This window comes from Rattus rattus, chromosome 4 (assembly GCF_011064425.1).
Source record: "Rattus rattus isolate New Zealand chromosome 4, Rrattus_CSIRO_v1, whole genome shotgun sequence".
In the NCBI taxonomy this organism is placed as follows: Eukaryota; Metazoa; Chordata; class Mammalia; order Rodentia; family Muridae; genus Rattus; species Rattus rattus.
In genome coordinates, this window is record NC_046157.1 from 17096676 (window position 1) to 17117601 (window position 20926).

The window sequence follows — 20926 nt, forward strand, 5'->3', positions numbered from 1 at the left end:
GCAGGCCAAGCGCAAGTGCACAGCAGCTCCCGGAAGTCCCGCCCAAATGGGCGGTTCCTTGGAGGAAGACGGTTTTGGCGGGAGTTGTGACATTTGTAGCGCCTGTGTACCTACTCAGGCCGCGCCTAATAGATCGACTGGCTAGACAGCGAGTCTGAGCCGCTGGGTCTCGGGACCCAGGGGAACCTCGAGGCGGCCAGAAGCTGGAGCGTGGGCACTGGAGGGCTGCCTCCACTGCAACTGCGACACGGGAAGTCCAGCGGCGGCCCGAGCCCGGTTTCCGGGTGATCTTGGAGCGGCGGTCTCCGGGCTTCCGGCGCTGGCCGGCTCGGCGGCCTCGCGCAAAGAGGCGGGTCCTCCACCAGGTAAGAAGGGGACCTGGATGTGACCTTCTGTGGCGCGGGGAGCTAGAACCCCCTCTCGGCCCCGAGGCCTCCGCGCTCCCGGAGGAACGTTCTTTCATCCCTTGCTGGACGCAGGGCATAACTGTTTACCTGACATCACAGCTCCTGTTCACCTCGGGCCTGTGGAAACTCAGGCCGTCTGGATTTCAGTACGCCGCTGTATGTGAGAATAAACGCCAGAAGGCTCGCTGATTTTCTTCGTACTTTATGTGCTTAGCCGAAAGACGACTTTTGTTCCTTTCCGCTGTTGACGTTGGGTAGGCCACATTAGCATATGAAGATGGCTGCACCTAAAAACTCCATCCCTTCCTTAGCGGAATGTCAGTGCGGGATCTGCATGGAAATCCTCGTAGAGCCTGTAACCCTACCTTGCAACCACACGCTCTGTAACCCATGCTTCCAATCGACTGTTGAAAAGGCCAATTTATGCTGTCCCTTCTGTCGCCGCCGGGTCTCTTCGTGGACTCGGTACCATACCCGAAGAAATTCTCTGGTCAATACAGACCTGTGGGAGATTATTCAAAAGCACTATGCAAAGGAATGCAAGCTTAGAATCTCTGGACAAGAATCAAAGGAAATCGGTAAGTAAGATTAAACATGTTTATTGGGTAAAAAGATCCAAAATCTTTTAGAAAGGGAACCATTTTTGTTTCTCGAGACAGGGTTCCTCAGTGTAGCCCTAGCTAGCCTCGAACTCAGAAATCTACCTATGTCTACCTCCTGCGTGCTGGGATTAAATGTGCTCGACCCCACCGCACTGCTAGAACCATCATCTTTTCTTTTTTTTCTTTCTTTCTTTTTTTTCGGAGCTGGGGACCGAACCCAGGGCCTTGCGCTTGCTAGGCAAGCACTCTACCACTGACCTAAATCCCCCCCACACCTTTTTTTTAATATTATTTATTTAATGTGTATGAGTATACCGTAGCTGTGAGCCACCGTGTGGTTGCTGGGAATTGAACTCAGGACCTCTGGAAGAGCAGTCAGTGCTCTTAACCACTGAGCCACCTCTCCAGCCCGAATCATCATTTTCTAATTAAAAAAAGAAAAGAAAAGAAAAAGAAGGCTAAGTAGTCTGAATCGTGAGGATTTGTGGTTTTGTAGGCCCTGCCCACACAGACGTTAAAGTCAAGGACAGACTTTATCACATGTAATAATGGTCAACTTGTGTTCATCTACTGTGAATTAAGGGCTTTTTTTTTTTTTTTTTTGTAACTTTTTTAGACATGTTTTGAGACAAGGTTTTATTACTATGTAGCTTGGGCTAGCCTTAGCCTCACACATAGTGGAGTTGTAGCTACTCGAGAACACACCTGCGCTTTATTCTGTAGTATTAGTGAGGATTGGCAACCTTTTCTGTAAAGGGCAGAATAGTATTTTGTGGACTGTATAGTCTACTGAGGACCGTGATATCTGCCACCGTAGACAGTACATTAATTTACATTGCCCTTTGTAATTGAAGGCAGAGCCTGTGCTTCCATAAAACTATGAAAAGGAAATGTAAGGGCAGATGTGGCCTGCCAATGAACCATGACTAAATAGCCCCCATCTTAGAATATCACTATTACCTTCCTAAGAATAACTATCTGTGGAGGTAGCAGAATTAAGTAACTGCAGATACTCATGAAGGAAGAACTTGAGATCTCTTTTAAGTATGTATTTAATTGAGTATGTGAGTGTATGTGCACCATGTGCATGCAGTGCAGAAGAGGCACGAGATCCCTAGAACTGAGGGGCAGACCGTTATAGGCTGCTATGGGAGTACTAGGAACCAACCAAACCTGCTTACCCTGAAAGAAGAGTAGGCATCCTTAACCACTGAGCCAACTCTCAGAAAATTCTTACCCTTAAAAGAAGTTCAAGGGTTGGGGATTTAGCTCAGTGGGCCCTGGGTTCGGTCCCCAGCTCCGAAAAAAAGAAAAGAAAAAAAAGAAGAAGTTCAATTGATAAATAAGATATCAAGAGGTCAAAAGAGCCTACAAAGTGGAAGAAAATATTTGTTAAGAAAATAATGCCTAAATAGAAGCAAGAGGATCACTAAATTCTAGGCCTGGCAGGGATAAGTTGTGAGACCCTCTTAAAAATAACTGACCAGGAAAAAAACCCACTTAAAAAAGCTCAGCAGGCATCTACATCAAGAGTTTAGCCAGGACTACACAATAAGATCCTGTCTCAAAAAAAGATTCCTGGGGGCTGGAGAAATGGCTCATTGGTTAAGAGCACTGACTGCTCTTCCAGAGGTCTTGAGTTCAATTCCCAGCAACCACATGGTGGCTCACAACCATCTGTAATACCCTATTCTGGTGTGTCTGGTGTACTCATATCCATTAAATAATATTTTTAAAAAATTGTAGTGTGGGATGAAGGCTTTGTTCAAGCTGTCATTACTTAGGAAAGCATTAAATCCACTGATAAGTTCATCCCAACTGGGCTGATAGGCGAGGTCTGTCTGGAGGAAACACTGGTCACTGAAAATGCCTTTGACAGGTATACGTTGTTCTGGTTCCTCTCTGTGTTTCTTTGCTTCTTGACTGCAGTTGAAGTGGGCAACTCTGCTCTACCAAGGCTTTTCACAATTGTATTTCTGCCTTGCATAAAACCATAAATGCAAATTTCCGAATGAGCCAAACTAAACCTTTCCCCTCTGGTGTTATTTATGTGAGGTGTTTTGTCATAGCAGTAGTGGCTAACAGGAAGAAAATTGACAGTCTAAATTGAAGAGATAAAGAGATGCAGGCCAGCCTATCCTGAACTCACAACAATCTGTCTGCTTCGTCCTCAAGCTAGGACTAGAAGCGAGTGCTACATGCCTGGCTCCGCCTCATGACTCTAAACTATTTCTTGGTACTGTTGAACTTTAAAATCTTCATTAAATTTCTAAATTGTAGGCCTGGGATACAGTTCAGTGGCAGAGTGCCTCGGATTCAGTCACACATACACACACATTAGCCTTTAAGATGGAGAGCCAGCCCTGGCGGTGGTGGTGCACACTTTTAATCGTAGCACTCAGGAGGAGCATCAGTTTCCTAAAGCCAAAATGACAGAGTACCACAAAGTATATGACCAAAAAAAAAAAAAAATGAAAATTTCATACTAGTTTTGGAGGCTAGAAATCAAACTAAGGTCAGGGCCTCTGACATTCCGCACTGCTTTGTAGCTTTTTGATCTCTTTTGTGTGATGGCGTTTTGCTTCATGTATGGTTGTATGCTATGTACATGCCTGGTGCCTGCCAAGGCTGGAAGAGGATATCCGCTCTCTTGGAGCTGGAGATAGAGGTGGTCGTGAGCCACCGTGTGGATGCTGAGAAACAAACTCAGGTCCTTTGCAAGAGCAGCCAGTGCTCTAACCACTGAACCCTCTCTCCAGTCCCGACCCCTTCTCTGCATGTCTTGATACCATCTCCCATTTGTGCGTGTTTGTCTTTATGTCCAAATTTGTCCCATAGTTAAAGATTACTAGTCATAATTACAAGATTCGCCTCAATGACCATAGTTAATTTGATTACCTCTAAATGATCCTGTCTCCAAATAAAGCCCTATTCTGAAGCACCAGAGGTTAGAATCTGAACACAGCTCAACAGGATAATCTAAGGATTCCTCTCAGAAAAACTTCAAAGCATTAGAGAAATGGGAAATTCGAAGACCCAGCTGGGCATGGTGGTTTGTGGCTTATATACTTCTAATTACAACAGAGGAATCTGAGGCAGGAGGATCACAAGTTGGAAGCTAGACGTTGTCTCAATTTTTAAAAATTAATTTATTCACACTTCATTAATCTCTTAGGACGCCTTTTCGTTTGTTTTCTTAAGTACTCTCTTGGTGGGTTTTTATGGCCCAGTGCATGCTAGATATGACCTCTACTATTGACCTTCACCACTAGCTTGACCTTTTGCTGTGTGGGGGTGTGTAGGGGGTGTATGGGGGGGTGTAGTTTTAGTGGGAGGCCTAAGTCATAAAGTTCTGTGTTGCCCTAATGCTGTTTTTTTCCATGAAAACAGTTGATGAGTACCAGCCAGTTCGTCTACTCAGTAAACCTGGGGAGTTGAGACGAGAATATGAAGAGGAGATAAGCAAGGTAGGTATGAAATAATAGTTCAGTTTTTCATTCTTTTATTTTGTTCAAAATGCCTTTTCAATCTCATAAATCCTAGATTTACATAAAAGCACATGTTTATATAACTATCATGTACTGAGAGGTTAGTTATTTTAATATACTTTATAGCTGCAACACCCTCTCCCCCTCCCCATTAAAAAGTGTTTGGTTGTGTTAGGACATGGCTTCACAGAGATTGTGTATGAGTTTTGCCCGCATGTATGTCTGTGCGTTACTTGTGTGATTAGTGTCTTTAGAGGCCAGAAGAGGAGGGCATAGGATTCCCAGGAGCTATAGTTACACCAAGCCACCATGTGGATCCTGGGAATCAAATCTAGACCCTCTGGAAGAGCAGGCAACTGGTGCTCTTCTTTGTTTATTTTTTAAAAAGACTTATTTATTATATATATGTGAGTACACTGTCATTCTCTTCAGACACACCAGAAGAGGGTGTTAGATCTCATTACAGATGTAATGTTGTGAGCCACCATGTGGTTGCTGGGATTTGAACTCAGGACCTCTGGAAGAGCAGTCAGCCCTCTCTAGCGTGCAGTTGGAGGTCTTAACTAATGAGCCATCTTTCTGGCCCAAGGTCTCTTTTTAAATATTCAACTAGTTTTTATTACTCGTATATAATTAATGGTGGGTGCTTTTTATTTTCAGATAGGGGCTTGCCGTGTGGGAGTGGCTGCTTTAACTGTATATAGTTAGTATACATATAGTTAGTATATATACTGTATATAGTTAGTGATCCTAAACGTTGAAGTATAAGTACTTCTTTGATTTCCCTAGGGTTTTCACCTTTAAAAAGGGTGATAAAGAAGTGGTAGATTGTGGGTTTGGTGAGGAAGGAATCCATCCGGGGGGACAGGAGTGCAGAGTGGGGAAAGGTTTAGCTTACAGTGAAGCTGTTGGACTTCACTAGGTACTATGGTGAAGGGCACTCACTGTGTTTGAGATGGGATCCTGCGCTACATCCCAGGCTGCGCTAGAACCCACTGTATGGAACCTACCTACACTGCCCTCACGCTGGTGGTCCTCTTGCCAGAAGCCTCCTCAGTGCTGCTGTTATAGGTGAATAGCTGCATGCCAATTAGTAAGTTTGCACTGTGGAGGAAGCAGGAAAGCAGAGAAGAAAGAGGAGCTTGTCCAGGGCTGAAGCCCTCATGGTCCAGTGTAAGGGAGCTGGGTGCTGAGGAGTGGCCATGGTAGACATTTTCTGCACAAGTGAAATAATTGATTCCTGTGTCTCAGAAGTTCCTATAGAAGTTTGAAGTTAGGGACTTTATGACAAACTGAGAAACAACAGGCAAAATGCTAGAAATTAAATACACCAGTTCGGGTTAGTACTTCTGAGACAGCATGCTGTTGTTAAAGCAAGCCTAGTGCTTTTTGTTAAAGGCCAGTTTCCTGAATTTGTTTCAAAGGAGTATCAGTAGGGGTTGCTTTTCTAACTGGAACTCTGTGTTGTGCAGCAAAATTTGAAACTGGGCCATGTATTAAGCTCAGCATCAGTATACTACAGAGGAGCTGCGACATCACAAAAGAAAGGGTTTGTCTTTTTTTTTGCCAGCAGGTGGGGGAGGGGAACTTCACAGGCTAAGGCTGGTCTAGCAAATAAAAGAACTGTTGACTTCCACGAAGCACAGTTGTATATTATTCATGGAGGCATCATCTAACTCATGGGTGAATGAAACATGGTGCGCTTCGGTCAAAAACTGCCACAGAATGAAGCAGAGTTCTCGAGTAAACTCTTGAGGAAAAGAAATGGGCCTTACTGAATCTTCACAACCACTGGGAGTCTGGTGTAGTAAGTATCCGTGTGGAACTGCCGCAGCAGCTGCTTCCTAAACGTTAATAGAATGGAAACATTGTACGCACCCAATAGAACTTCCAAAAAGAAGACCTGTTTGGGGCTGGAGAGATGGCTCAGCGGTTAAGAGCACTGACTGCTCTTCCAGAGGTCCTGAGTTCAATTCCCAGCAACCACAAGGTGCCTCACAACCATCTGAAATGAGATCTGAGAGCAACAATGTACTAATAAATTACAAACAAACAAACAAAAAACAACTTAAAGTCCAAAAAAAAAAAAAAGACCTGTTTGATTAGGGAGGGGGAGAGGTTGGAGATAGGGCTTTAAGATCTAACCCAGGTTAGCCTTGTCTGACAGGTTAGCAGCTGTCTGCCTGATTCAGTCTCTCAAGTGCGAAGTTTACAGGTGTGTATTACCACGCCCAGTTAAAGTCAAGTGTTTGGTTCTTGCTTTCTTATTGTGTGTGTACATTCAGTCTCATGGAACTTCAGCTCATCAATTCAGCTGGACAGGCTAACCTGTGACCACTTGGGATTTAGAGAATGGGGACACACCTCCTCTGTAGTTCTGGGGATCCAGACTCAGTTCCCAGTTCCTCAAGCTTGGATAGCATGCACTCTACCACACCGAGCCATCTCCCCAGCCACCTAAAGTCAAGGTTCTGTTTGTTGGTGATAAAGATAGTGTGTGTGCAGAGAGAGTTCCTGTCGTGTATAGTTAGTTCTCCACCTATTCCTTTTAGGCAAAATGTCTCCTGAACCTGGGACCTGCTGTTGCTGCTGCTTTCTCAATCTGGAAAGCCAACAAGCTTCAATGACCCTCCTGTTTCCACACATAAACAAGCAATATTTAAAAACAAACAACATGCCAGCATAGTGGTGCATGTCTTTAGTCCCCATACACTGGAAGCGGAGGCAGGTGGATCTTTTTGAGTTCCAGGACACCCAGGACTACATAGAGAAGAGACCCTGTCTTTAAAAAAAAAAAAACAAAAGTAGCAGCTAAGTCTAGGGTATTCCTGCCCCACTCCACCCCAGAAGTCTTTCTCTTTTCCTTAATAAATCTGTCTGCTCTGCTAAAAAGCAGCAGCAACTAGGTTGGTCTTAGGCAGCAGGTGGCTTTCTGTGAGCTGAGGAAAACACTTGCGTGTCTGCTACTGTGGTGGAAACCGGTAAGGACTGAGGGCAAGCGGTTTGAGTCTTCGACCAAAGCTCTGTTGGGCTGACCGGGGTGTTTTTCCTGAGGGTAGGATTTTGAACTGGCCGTACAGAAGTTTGTCCATGGAGACTTGCATTTCATTGGAGATACCTTCTTAGTGGTTTTCACTTGAATTTCCTGTTAAAATTATTGTGAAATACGAGTATTTTAGAAAAGGGTATCCTTGATTGTGTTTAAGGTGGAGGCTGAGCGACAAGCCAGCAAGGAAGAGGAGAACAAAGCCAGTGAGGAGTACATACAGAGACTGCTGGCCGAGGAGGAGGAGGAGGAGAAAAGGCGGACGGAGAGAAGACGAAGTGAGATGGAGGAGCAGCTGAGGGGCGATGAGGAGCTGGCGAGGAGGCTGAGCACCAGCATCGTAAGTCGGACCACGCGCTCCCACCTCCGGTGCCTGAAGAAGGCCCGCACAATTAGGAGTTTTTTAGGATATCTTTGTTGTTCTAAAGGAAAAGAGTTTTGTTTGTTTTAATTTGTGAGTATGTACCACATGTGTTTGTGTTCCCAGGGCCAGAGGGGCATCAGATGCTCCTGAATCATAGGCAGTTGTGAGCACCTGACATGGTTGCTAGGAACGAGTCTTCTGGAAGGGCAGTGAGGAATTTAAACCTGAGCCAGCTCTCCAACGCCAAGATAATAGAAATAATAACAACAGACTTCTCGTGTTTTGTTTGTTTGTTGTGGTCTGTTTGTCTGTTGTTTTGAGACAGGATCAGTCTGTAGTCCTGTGCAATCTAGGAACTCCCTGTGTAGATCTCACAGAGGTCCACTTGCCTCTGCCTCCCTCTTGAGTGCTAGTATTAAAGGTGTGTACACCACTCCCAGCTCAAAAAACTTTCTATGAATGCAACATTTCTGTATATTGTTGCATATTTACTGTGATCGGGTACATATTAATCAGGGTCAGGGTTATGGATTAAATCCCAGGATAGGCAAATAAGTTATACCCTCAGCCAGATCCTGTTTTATTTTAACATTTATTAGTGTGTAGGCACCACATAAGTGGCAGTCAGGGGACAGATTGCAGGAGTTGGTTCTCTCTCCTCATGTGTGGGTTCTGGGGTCAAACTCGGGTCTCCGGGAGTGCTGGCAAGTGTGTTTACCTCTTGAGCTGGCTCACTGCTCCTCCAAGCCTAGTCCTTAAATAATATATTCTTATCTTACTATTTAGTTACTGCTTATAAAGAAAAATGAAAGGCAAGGTGGTAAAACATGCTAAACCCTCAGGGTTTTAGGACCCAGTGGCTTAGATTTAAGAGGTGGAAGAGAAAGCTGTAGCACATGCTAGAGCAGTGAGCTGCAGACCTAGGTTTCTTTTTAAATAATATATGTGCAGGGAGCAGCTATGACGATGTTTAACTCCTCCCTACTTTGAAAAACACACCTGAGAATATATTTTATAAAAGTGAAGTATACCTCGAATTTTTTTACGACTCTTACCATTTATAATGTACTTTAGCTTTATGATCTTATCCCTCTTTTGTTGTATAGCCTTCTGTCAGTTTGAGTTAAAATTTAGAAAGATGCACCATCAGGAAATTAGATTGACCAGCTATGGGTTAATCCTAGCACTTTGGGAGGCTGAGGTAAAAGGATCACTGCAATTTCAAGGTCAGTGTGAGCTACTTAGCTAAAACCCTGTCTACAACAATCATAGAAACCAGAGAGTGGTGGGGGAAGAGAGGCAAGGAAGGAGAGAGGGATGGTCAGATGTGATAGTATGATGAGAAGGAGACACTGAGGATGATGATGGGTTGAGACACACTGAGGATGGTGAGTGGGTTGAGAAGGAGACACTGAGGATGATGAGTGGGTTGAGAAGAAGACACTGAAGAAGGGAATTTGGAGCCACTTGTACCTGCTAATTCTAGTTTTCACATGAGGTAGAGTAGATTTATTGAAGTTTTAGGATTATTGTTGGTTTATTGTAAAATTTTAGAGATAGGTAAACAATTAATGACTTATTTCTGTGTAATAACTTTTGCTCTAGATATATTCTTGGCTCTTTAAATAATATTTTCCACAACAGAGTAAGGTAGCTACAATTGCATGAGACTGTCAGGCTGACGAAGTGGCTCAGTGGTAAAGAGTGCTGCTTACACTCAAAGAACCCCAGTTTGATTTCCAGTACCCACATGTCAGTTTACAGCCGTCTCTAACTCTGGTTCCAGGGTATCCAACATCTTCTTCTGAACTCCCCAGCTATTCGGCATGCATATGGTGCAGACGTGAGCTGGTAAAATACCCATACACATAAGTAAATCTTTTTTAAAAAAAACAAAACAAAGCCATGAGATTATCAGCTAGAAGATTAATTAGTATCTTCATTTCTTTGAAAGAGTATTTTTGTGTGTGTGTTGTATTTTTATGTATATTATATGTGTGTGTATAAGGTACAGTTTACATATGTTACATATGTAACATGTCTAGATATATAGTAATAAATGCATTTAATTTAGCAAACTTGAATAGGCTTAATTTTGTTTATAGAGGTATACCTCTATATTTCAGTTAATTTTGTGATCTATCATACATACAAAACTCTAAAGATGATCAAATCTTCCATAAAGTGGCATAGCTTTGCATATAACCTAAACATGTCCTCCTGTATAATTATTTTCACTACATTTATGTGTTTGGCGAGTATGTATGCATGTGCACATGCGCTTACACGAGTAGACAACTTGTGAGAGTTGGTTCTCTGTTTCTATCTTCTTGATCTTAAGGTGGAACTCAGGCTGCCAGACTTAGTAATGAGCACCTCTAACTGATGAACCATCTTGCCTTCCATGGACTTTAAGTCGTTACTTATGATCATGTAAATGCTATATGGATGCCTGTTGCAAAATAAAGTCTTGGGAATGAAAATGATGTATATAGATACTTGGTGGTCTTTAAATAACTTTACAGAATCTAAGTTAGGGACTAGAGTGATGGCTCAGTGGTTAAGAGTATTGATTGTTCTTCCAGAGGACCTAAGGTACAATTTCCAGAACCCACATGTCAGCTTACAACTGTCTCTAACTCTAGTTCCAGGGGATCTGACACCTTCACACACACATACAAGCAGGCAGAAGACCAATGTACATAAAATAAAAACAAATTATTTGTCTTAGTTGGTGTTTTACTGCTGTGAAGAGATACCGTGACCAAGGTAACTCTTATAAGGACATTTAATTGGGGCTGGCTTATCGGTTCAGAGGTTCAGTCCATTATCATTGAGGCAGGAGCATGGCAGCATCCAGGCAGGCATGGTGCAGAAGCAGCTGAGAGTTCTACATCTTGTTCCAAAGGTAAACAGGAAAAGACAGGTTTCTAGGTAGCTAGAAGGAGGGTCTGAAAGCCAGTGACACACTTCCTCCCATGAGGCCACACCTTCAAAGAGTGCCACTCCCTGGGCCAAGCACATTCAAACTACCACATTATTTTTAATTTTTTTAAATTAAAAAGAATTTTGAGTTAATACAATTCAAAAATTTCTATTTTTCATCAAGTTCTCCTTAATAAAATGTCTTTGTATGTGTTTCTTGTTACTGAAGAACAGTAACTACGAGAGAAATATCTTGGCATCTCCTTTGAGTTCCAGAAAATCAGATCCAGTCACAAACAAGTCACAGAAGAAAAATACGAACAAACAAAAAAACTTTGGAGATATTCAAAGGTAAGTGAATATGACTGTCATTTATCCACTGATCGTCTATGTATGTAAGCCTTTGGGTGTGTTCATATTGACTACCAAGTCTTTAAGGTTTGTTAAGGAGCTTTGGTTTTGTCTTTTAAAGACTTACTTATTTACTTACTTTTATGTGTTTTAAGAGTTTTGCCTGCATGTATATGTATGGAATGTGTGTCTGGTGCCCTCAGATGCCAAAAGACAGCACTGGAATCCCTAGTACTAGAGTTATGGGTGTCTATGAGGCCGTGTAGGCACTGGGAACTGACCCGGCTCTGTATCAGGCATGGCAGCAAGCACCTACACCTGCTGGTCATCCTGCCAAAAAGCTGTTTCAATGGAAAGCTGAGCCAGTCAGTGAGTGGCGCACACCTTTAATCCCAGTACTCAGGAGGCAGAGGCAGGCAGAACTTTGTGAGTTGAAGGCCAACCTGGACTACAGAGCTGGGTCTAGGATTGTTCTAGTTCTGTGTAGCCTACAAACTAAACAAATTAAGAGCTGGAGAGATGGTTTAGTGGATAAGAGCACTTCTTGCTCTTTCAAAGAACCCAGGTTTAATTCTTGGATTTAAATCAGGTGTGGTGGCTCCTAAACCACTCAAGGAATACCATGCACTTTTCTGGCCTCTACAGACCATGAACACATATAGCATACAAACATACATAAAGTAAAAATTAAATGAATCTTTAAAATGTGGGCTGGATCTGGGCATAGTGGGGCATATACATGTGCACACCTTTAATCCAAGCATTTGGGAGGCAGAGGGAGGTGGATCTCTGGGTTCCAGGACAGCCAGGGCTACATAGAGAATCCAAGTCTTGAAAAAACAAAACAAAAGCTTCTGTTTTGTTTTTTTTTTGTTGTTGGCTCTGTTTGGTTTGGTTTTGCAGCCTTGGCTGTTCTGGAATTCACTCTGTCGATCAGGCTAGCTTTGAACTTATAGAAGTCCACCTGCCTCTGCCTCTCAAGTGCACTACCACTGCCCAGCTAAAGTCAATCAATCTCTTTTTCTTTTCTTTTTTTCGGAGCTGGGGACCGAACCCAGTGCCTTGCGCTTGCTAGGCAAGCGCTCTACCACTGGGCTAAATCCCAACCCTTTTTTTTTTTTTTTTTTTTTGAGGCTAGCCTGGTCTACAAAGCTAGTTCCAAGACAGCCAGTGCTGTTACACAGAGAAACTGTCTGATATAAAAAAAAAAAAAAAAAATGAAAAAAAAGAAACTTTTAAAGTAACAATGAGGACTGACAAGGTAGCTCCATGGTAATCTGTGTTAGTTCCCTAGAGCCCGAGAAAAAGAGGGGACAAAGAACTCCACAAAGTTGTCTTTGGCACACACACACACACACACACACACACACACACACACACACACTGTCACACTGTCACATGCACACACATATACACACACACACACACACACACACACGCACACACTGTGGCAGTCATGTGCTAATAAACATCAAACCCCTTATACACACACACAGTAATAAGTAGTAAGAGATGAGATGAATTAAAGCCATTTTCTCACGCTTTTATTGTAAGAAAAAATAATAGCCAAAAATTCTGGCAAGACATAATACCCTCCTCTTAAAATAATGATTTATTATTATTGTTGTTGTTATTTTGTTATTTTTTGATATAGAATTTCTCTGTGTAACCCTGGCTGTCCTGTATATTTTTGTGAATTTCGAGAAACTTTATGGTCTTCCACTGTTTGATCCTATCAGCCTTTTAAGCCTTTTTCAATAATTATGAGATATTTAATATGACCTTGTCTTTCTTTTTGTTTTTACACTAAAATACAGTACTGAACCCTTCCTCCATCCCTTGCTGTGTTATGCTGCAGGAAGCTTGGGCCTCCAGTGTGCTAGCCAGGCAGTCTCAATGTCCTGGAATACTCAGAGTTCAAATTTTATCTTACAGTTAACCTGAGACCTGGAGATGCTTCAGTAAGATAGCCAGCAAACATAACCTTTAGGCATAAGTGGTTCATCAGCCTTTTACCATATCGAATTTTTTCAAAACATTAAAGTTTTACTAAACTTTAAACATTTTTCTTTTTGTTTTGTTTTTATTTAAAGATATTTGTCACCTAAGTCGAAGCCTGGGACAACATGGGCATGTAAAACTGAGCATGGAGAAGACATGTACAAGTCTAAGGTAGGTGTGTCGGTGCTGGGGGGGTGGGGGCATTGACTCCTGCTGTGCAATACTGAGCCCGGTGCTATCTTGGCTCACTCTCCTCTAATGGACCCAGGCTGATAGACCCTTCCGTCTTTGTTATCAGAGGGGCTCTGTCCTGGCTACCAGTGGATGCCGCCAGTAAATACACAAACACGTGAGCTTTCTGTATCTTAGTAAAACTTTCTCTTTTCTTTTAAGACTTTATTGATTTAGTTTTAAAGAGATTTTGAATTTTTTCTTTCGAAAGAGACATGGTTTCTCTGTTGCTCTTGCTGCCCTGGAACTGGCCTTGCTGCCTTTGTCTCCTAAGGGCTGGAGTTAAATGCTCTGATTTGTTTTTATGTACATTGGTATTTCCCCTGTGTTTATGTATGTGTGAGGGTGTTGGATCCCTGGAACTGGAGTAAGAGACCTTTGTGAGCTGCCATGTCCTTTGGAAGAACAGCCAGTGCTTTTAGCTGCTGAACCATCTCCTTTTCCTACATGTGTGTTTGTACAACACATGTGGATGCCTGGGGTCCAAGAAGGTCATAAGAGGACATCACCTTAGTACTGGAGTTAAGGTTTTGAGCTGCCATGTGGGTGCTAGGAATCAAACCTGAGTCTTGCAAGAGCAGCAACAGGTACTCTTTTTTTTTTTTTTTTTTTTTTTTTTTTGGTTTTTTTTTGAGCTGGGGACCGAACCAGGGTCTTGCGCTTCCTAGGCAAGCGCTCTACCACTGAGCTAAATCCCCAACCCCAGCAACAGGTACTCTTAAGCCCGAAACTTTCTCTTCAAACATAGGCATTGGCCAGATTTGCCCTATGGGTCATGGTTTCTTTTTTATTTTGGTTGGGTTTTTTTGTTCTGGATGGGGTTTCTCTGTGTGTTCCTTTGGCTGTCCTGGAACTCACTCTGTGGACCAGGCTGGCCTCAAATCTGTAAAGATCTAACTGTCTCTGCCTCCTGATCACTGGGATAGAGGTGTGTACCACCACTGTTCAGCTAGGCCATAATATTTTTTTAAGGATTTATTTTTTATAGATATAAAATATATATATATATAAAAGCTGTCTTCAGACACACCAGAAGACAGCATCAGATCCCATTACAGATGCTTGTGAGCCACCATGTGGATGCTAGGAATTGAACTCAGGACCTCTGGAAGAACAGTTGGTGCTCTTAACCACTGGACCATCTCTGTACCCCCCTCCTTTTTTAAATAATTTTTACTTATAGGCCATAACTTTTCATCTCTGACTAACATTAAAATGTACACAACTGAGTAGGTTACGTGTGGCTCCTGTTTACCTGGACTTTCAAAGGCAAAGTAGTGCATTTTAGGAGGGCAGGCTGTTAGCATGTGTTAAGGAGGAGCCCTCACAGCTGAAGCTGTAAGCAGTGACCTAAGACACCAAGCATGGGTGTGGTGTCACTCAAACCCCGTCAGTGTCTTTGGGGCAGAGTGGTGTGGGCCTATAATCCTTTCACACAGGAGCTGTGGCCAGAGGATTATGACTTGAACTATATAGCAAGTTCCATGCTGGTCTACACTACATGGTAAGACTGTTTCAAAAATAAAGTCAATCAGAATCATTTCAAGCTTTGGCTTGTGAGTATTTTGCCTGTTAAGTGTGCATGTCTGTGTGCTGGTGCTGTGGAGACCAGAAGAAGGCCACAGTTCCCCTTGGAAGTGTAGCTACATGACAGTAGGTCCTCTGATGTGAAGCCTCTTTTCTTAGCCTCTGTCTCATCTCTTCAACCCTGCAAATTAAGTTCTTTATCCTAAGGGTTAGGTAAAAGAAAAGGTGTATTTTTTTTAAAGATTTAATTTGTTTTATGTATATGAGTACACTGTTGCTGTCTTCAGACACACCAGAAGAGGGCATCAGATCCCATTACAGATGGTTGTGAGCCACCATGTGGTTGCTGGGGATTGAACTCAGGACCTCTGGAAGAACAGTCAGAGCTCTTAACCGCTGAGCCATCCCTACAGCCTGAAAGGGTGTATTTTTGCTAATCTCTCATTAGTGTTTCTTTTATTGTTGAATGTAGACAACCCACCCCCACCTCCCCAAGTTACTAGTAATAGTACTTGTGACTCTGTCATTGAGAGAAAACACAGGTATTGTCTAGGAATGGTAGATACTCAGGGCTTGGGAGAGCCTGAGAAACAAAATGGGGCTGGAAGTGTAAATCAGTAATACATACAGTCAGTACATAGAAGAGCTTTGATCCTGAGCACCAAGGGAAGAAGGGAGAGGAAGGGAAACATATTTACTACAAATTTCTCTCTTCTTTAATATACAGATGATTTTATTTGCTACTGTATCTTTTATTTATCAATAAAAACCTTTTATGGGTTAAGAAATTAAACAAAAGGGGCTGGTGAGATAGTTCAGCAGTTAAGAGTAGTGGTTGTTCTTCCAAAGGTCCAGAGTTCAATTCCCAGCAACCACATGGTGGCTCACAACCATTTGTAACGGGTTCCGATGCCCTCTTCTGGCCTACGGATGTATATGCATCAGAGTGCTCATACTTTAGATAAATTTTTTAAAAAAAAGAAAAGAAATTAAACAAACAAAACAACAACAACAAAAAGCCAGGATCTCACATAGCCTAGACTGGCTTTCAACTTGGGTCTGTAGCCAAGGAGGGCCTTGAACTACTGACCTTTTCACTTTCACTTTCTGCATGCTGGAGTTCTGGGTGTATACCACCATGTCTGGTTTTATGTGGTGCTAGGGTTTGAATCCAGGATTTCTTACATGGTAGGCAAGGATTTTGCAATTGAGCTACATCACCAACTCTTCTTACACACTTACTTTTGGGTTTAGTTAGTTTGTTTTTGTTTTTTGTTTTTTGTTTTTTTTTTTTTTTCGGGCTGGGGGACGAACCCAGGGCCTTTTTTTACCACTGAATAAATCCCCAACCCCAGTTAGTTTGTTTTTGAGGCAGGGTCTTAATCAGTTGTCTGGGAACTCATTATGTAGAACAGATTGGTCTTGAAATCACAGAGATTCACCTGTTGGCCTCCCAAATGCTGTAATTAAAGGCATGCCCCACCACTCCCAACTCACATGTTTGTTTTTTAAATAATAACCTTGTTACCATTCCCCTCGTAAGGACATGTATTGCAGGTTTTTTTTCTGGGTATCAGAAGTAGAGCACTAACCTAGCTTGTGGCAAGGGTCCTAGTTTGATACCCATCAACACTAGAAACAGCAAAGCTTGAAGCACGGTGCCATATGCCTGTAGTCCTGTCCTTGGAAGGCTAAGGTGACAGGATCTCTTACCCAAGAGAGTCAGATCAGTTTGATAAGTTACCAGACCCTATCTCAAAAGAGTCGGTTCCTCTGAAGAGGTTTTTGTAGACACTTCATTAAAATACCAAAGAAAGGCTAGAGAGATGGCTTGGTTTTTAAAATCACTCACTGCTCTTCCAGAAGACCTAGTATGGTTTTCAGCATTTATATCAACTGTCACTCCAGCTCCAGGGACTCTGGGGACATTTGCACTTGTGTTCATACATCTCCCCCGCCGCACACTCTTGTACACATAGTTAAAAATAAAATCTTTAAAATGTCGGAGAAGGGGCTGGAGAGATGGCTCAGCGGTTAAGAGCACTGCTGCTCTTCCAGAGGTCCTGAGTTCAATTCCCAGCAACCACATGGTGGCTCACAACCATGTGTAATGAGATCTGATGCCCTCTTCTGGTGCATCTGAAGAGAGTGACAGTGTACTCACATCCATTAATCTAAAAAAGAAAGAAAGAGAAGAAAAGGTAAGGCGACAATGGTGATGAGAATCCATGATTAGTAATATGTGATTGTGTCCAGTGACCATTCATATAAGATACTGGTGTAGCTGGCTTATATGTCTTCCCTTTATATACTCAGGAATTTTGTTTTCTACAGGAAACAGACAGTAGTGACACGAAGAGCCCTGTGTTGCAAGACACAGACGTTGAAGAAAGCATGCCAACACTTTCTCCTCAGACCTGCCCAGAAACTCAAGGGCAAGGTCCGGAGCCTTTGACAGAGATGCCTATGCCATGGCTATGTGCAAGGAACGCTGAACAGTGCCTTGAGGGAAAAGCTGAAGCAGTGTCAACCAATCCTGATGATTCATGTATTGTAAGTGATGGTGGACCTAGAGCCATAGTGTCTAACTCTAAGGAAGCTGCAGTTAAGCCTTTTAGCAAGATAGAAAACGAAGAGTACTCTGTGTCAGGTGTGACCCAGTTAACTGGGGGCAACGGAGTTCCAACAGAGAGCAGAGTGTATGACTTACTAGTCGGAAAAGAGATTTCCGAAAGAGAAAACCAGGAATCTGTGTTTGAAGAAGTCATGGATCCATGCTTTTCTGCAAAAAGAAGGAAAATATTCATCACATCCTCCTCAGATCAAGAAGAAACAGAAGTGAATTTTACACAAAAACTGATAGATTTGGAACATATGCTTTTCGAGAGACATAAGCAAGAAGAACAGGACAGGTTGTTAGCATTACAACTTCAAAAAGAGGCAGATAAAGAAAAAAGGGTGCCAAACCGGCAGAAAGGATCCCCAGATCAGTACCAGCTGCGTACATCTTCACACCCAGACGGGTTGCTGAATGGACAGAGGAAGAATGTCAAAGATAGGAACTCCCCAAAGCAAACTGCAGATCGTTCAAAATCTCAGAGGAGCAGGAAAGGTGAATATTGGGAGAACTTCGAAAGCACATGGAAGGGTTCAGTTAATGGAACGAAGATGCCAACTCCTAGGAAAGATAGTTGTAATGTATCTAAACGTGCCTGTCCTCTACAGCACAGAAGTGCACAGAAAAGCATTCTTCAAATGTTTCAGAGGTAACCAAGCAAAGCACGGGGAGAGAGTTCTACAGTCCAGTAAAGCTATATTATAGCAAAGCTAGCTCTTCTCCTCTAAAATCCTGAGATGTGTCATTAGTTTCTGCTCAGCAAACACACTTCTTCTCTTTAAGCTGTGATTACAAAGGAAGAACTTACGAATGTGTTTCTGCAAAAGTCAGTGATGAGGAAACGTCCTTGAGAATTGTTTCCCTTGTCAGCAGCTGCTGTGTTCTAAGTGTGATACTTCTACAGGTGTAAAACTCCTCGGTCAGGACATCTTCAGGGCCACTCCCTTTTCCAAACTTATTTTTATTTTTAATGAATGGGTAAGGAGTCCACACAGGGATCTTCCGTAACACCAATAAGTCCCCATCCTAGTTTTAACTGTAAGCATTTTAGCATTTCCTTTGGTGGAAAGTGGATTGGTGTCAACAGCAGCTAGTTACAAAGCTGCTAGATTGTTAATGCAAGGGCTTTACAGTGGGCTGGGCTGAGTGCTGGAATGGGAGTGAGGGGAATCCCTGAACTGAATGGGTGATCAGAAACCGGGTCCAGCATGGGCACCAGATTTCCTGTGGCAGAACATTCTCCTTCGTTCCTTTGTTAAATGGCAGAAAATATTTGGAGTTTACAGCTTTTCACGCCATGGCATCTTGGTGTGAAAGGGCAAATTGCTATAGTTTTACTTATCTCTTCTAGAAAAGAAATAAATTATTGAAGGAAAATTATACTGTGCTCTGCTGGCATTATACTGAACACCCGGCATTACCGTCTTTATCGTACTGGCTCAGACTCATGCCTGTTTGTGCACACAGGGACGTGGTGTGTGGGGCTTGTCATGGATTGTCCTGGGTGTGTGGGGCTTGTCTTGGATTGTCCTGGGGTCCAGACTGAAGTCACCTCGTGAAGCTGGGCCTCTGCTGTCCACCTTCTGTTAAAACAGCTCAGCAGGCTGTAGTCTCAGTAGGATTTCTCTGGTGTCTTGGCTTCACTTATGTCCTGCAAACATAATAAACCGTCCTAATGCACTGTTTGCCTTTATCCACACTTTTGTCATTTGAATTTCTTCTTACAAGTTTTGAGACTTTTTTTTATGTTTATCTTGGCAGAATTTTTCTCTAAAATCAATTTAACTTGATGCTTTAAGGAGACAGTGTTGGAACTTCAAATTAGAAATTATCACATTGAGTCTTCGTGGAATAGTTCATAACCAAAAAGGGAATAAGAAAAACATTCTAGTATGATATAGTGGGAATTTATATATTCACCACTAGTTTGTCCATGGGAGTCATCCTGATTGAAGTTGTTTTCAGGTTTTTCGTTTCTCTGTTAGCCTTTCTGTTATTCTTATTGTTGGTGCCTTTGTGTTAGAAAACATTAGATTTTTTAAAATTGGTCATTAGTGAACTGCTTTTTCCTCATTTTTGTTGGAAAAATATTTAATATCTCAGTATTAAAGCTGTGCAGCTTTGAAAAATAAAAGACGCCTAACATGGTGGCACGGCCTAATTAATCCCAGTACTTCAGAGACAGGGAGATCTCTGTGAGTTCTTTTTAAAAAAAAAAATTAAAAGAATGGTTAATAAAAATTGACTCTCATGTTTATTTTACTACACTTTAATTAAAAAATGGCTACAAACCAGGCATGGTTATACACGTCAACCCTATCAAGGAAGGCTAAGGCAGATTTCGGTGGCCAAGCTGGGCTGCATATTAGACCCTGTTTATGGTGTTAGAGGGCACAGCCTCACACATGCTCTGTAAGCATTCTCTCTGAGCTGCATTCCCAGTCCAAGTGAGGGAAACGGTCTCAAAAACCAAAACAAAATCAGCTGCATAGAGATCAGACTTGTGTTAAAACAAAATTCCATAAAACTTGACATAGTTGCTAGGCACCGTGCCATATGCCGTTTATCTCCAGCAGCAGGCAGGTCTCCGAGGTAGAAGGCAGCCTGCCCGGTCTCCACAGTGAGACCCAGCCTGCCTGGTCTCCACAGTGAGACCCTGTCTTCTCATTCATTTATCGTGAGGGCTGGCAGCTGTGCTCAGGTGTTGGAAGAGCTGGTCCTTCCAACATGGAGGTTGTGGGGTTGTGGTGGAAGCCATCTGCTGTCCCTACAAGGCATTTTTAATGAGTTTTAAGCGGTAGGGTTAAGAGAGGGAAAGGCACACAAGAGTTTTTCAAAGAGTCATCTCTTTAATACTTGGGAATTCTGAATCATGCTAAAAATATCTAGTCAAAGTAGCCTTAAATGTTAAAATATTTTATTGTGTTCATAAAGCGCAGTCTGTACTACTACACGTGACTTTTTGGTCTTGTTTGGCCTTTTAAATTTTTTTTAGGGTATGTTATACATAATGGGTATTAAATTATGTCATTTTCATACATGTATGTAGTGTAGTTTGGTCTTACTCATACGTCCCAGCGCCCCTCTTAACTGTACAGCACAATCTGGCCCTGAACTTGCTTCTGCCTTTTCAGCATTTGTGTAACAGCATCAGCCACAACCAGGTAGTTCTTAGAATTTTAAATTAGAATTTTTCAGTATGGAAAAAATAGAGCATTGAATTTCTTTTGGATTATTTTGCTTTTATTTTATCATTTGAAATAAAATTTAGGCTTTCCAGGAAGGATTGTGGCAGACCTACAGTCATGCTGTAAACAAAGGGAAAAACTGGATTGAAAACAATGCAAGGCAGTGGTGGTACAGGCCT

General features: G+C 42.4%; 1 protein-coding gene across 1 annotated transcript; it reads left to right on the plus strand.

Annotated features, from left to right (window-relative positions):
• Window positions 1-68: 68 nt before the first annotated feature.
• On the plus strand, window positions 69-19252 carry Rnf168 (ring finger protein 168). The gene is made up of 6 exons (XM_032900107.1): window positions 69-985; window positions 4400-4476; window positions 7704-7883; window positions 11062-11183; window positions 13277-13355; window positions 17277-19252. The coding sequence occupies exons 1-6, from the start codon at window positions 679-681 to the stop codon at window positions 18210-18212; spliced, it is 1701 nt and encodes a 566-aa protein (XP_032755998.1). The 5' UTR covers window positions 69-678; the 3' UTR covers window positions 18213-19252.
• The last annotated feature ends 1674 nt before the right edge of the window (window positions 19253-20926 follow it).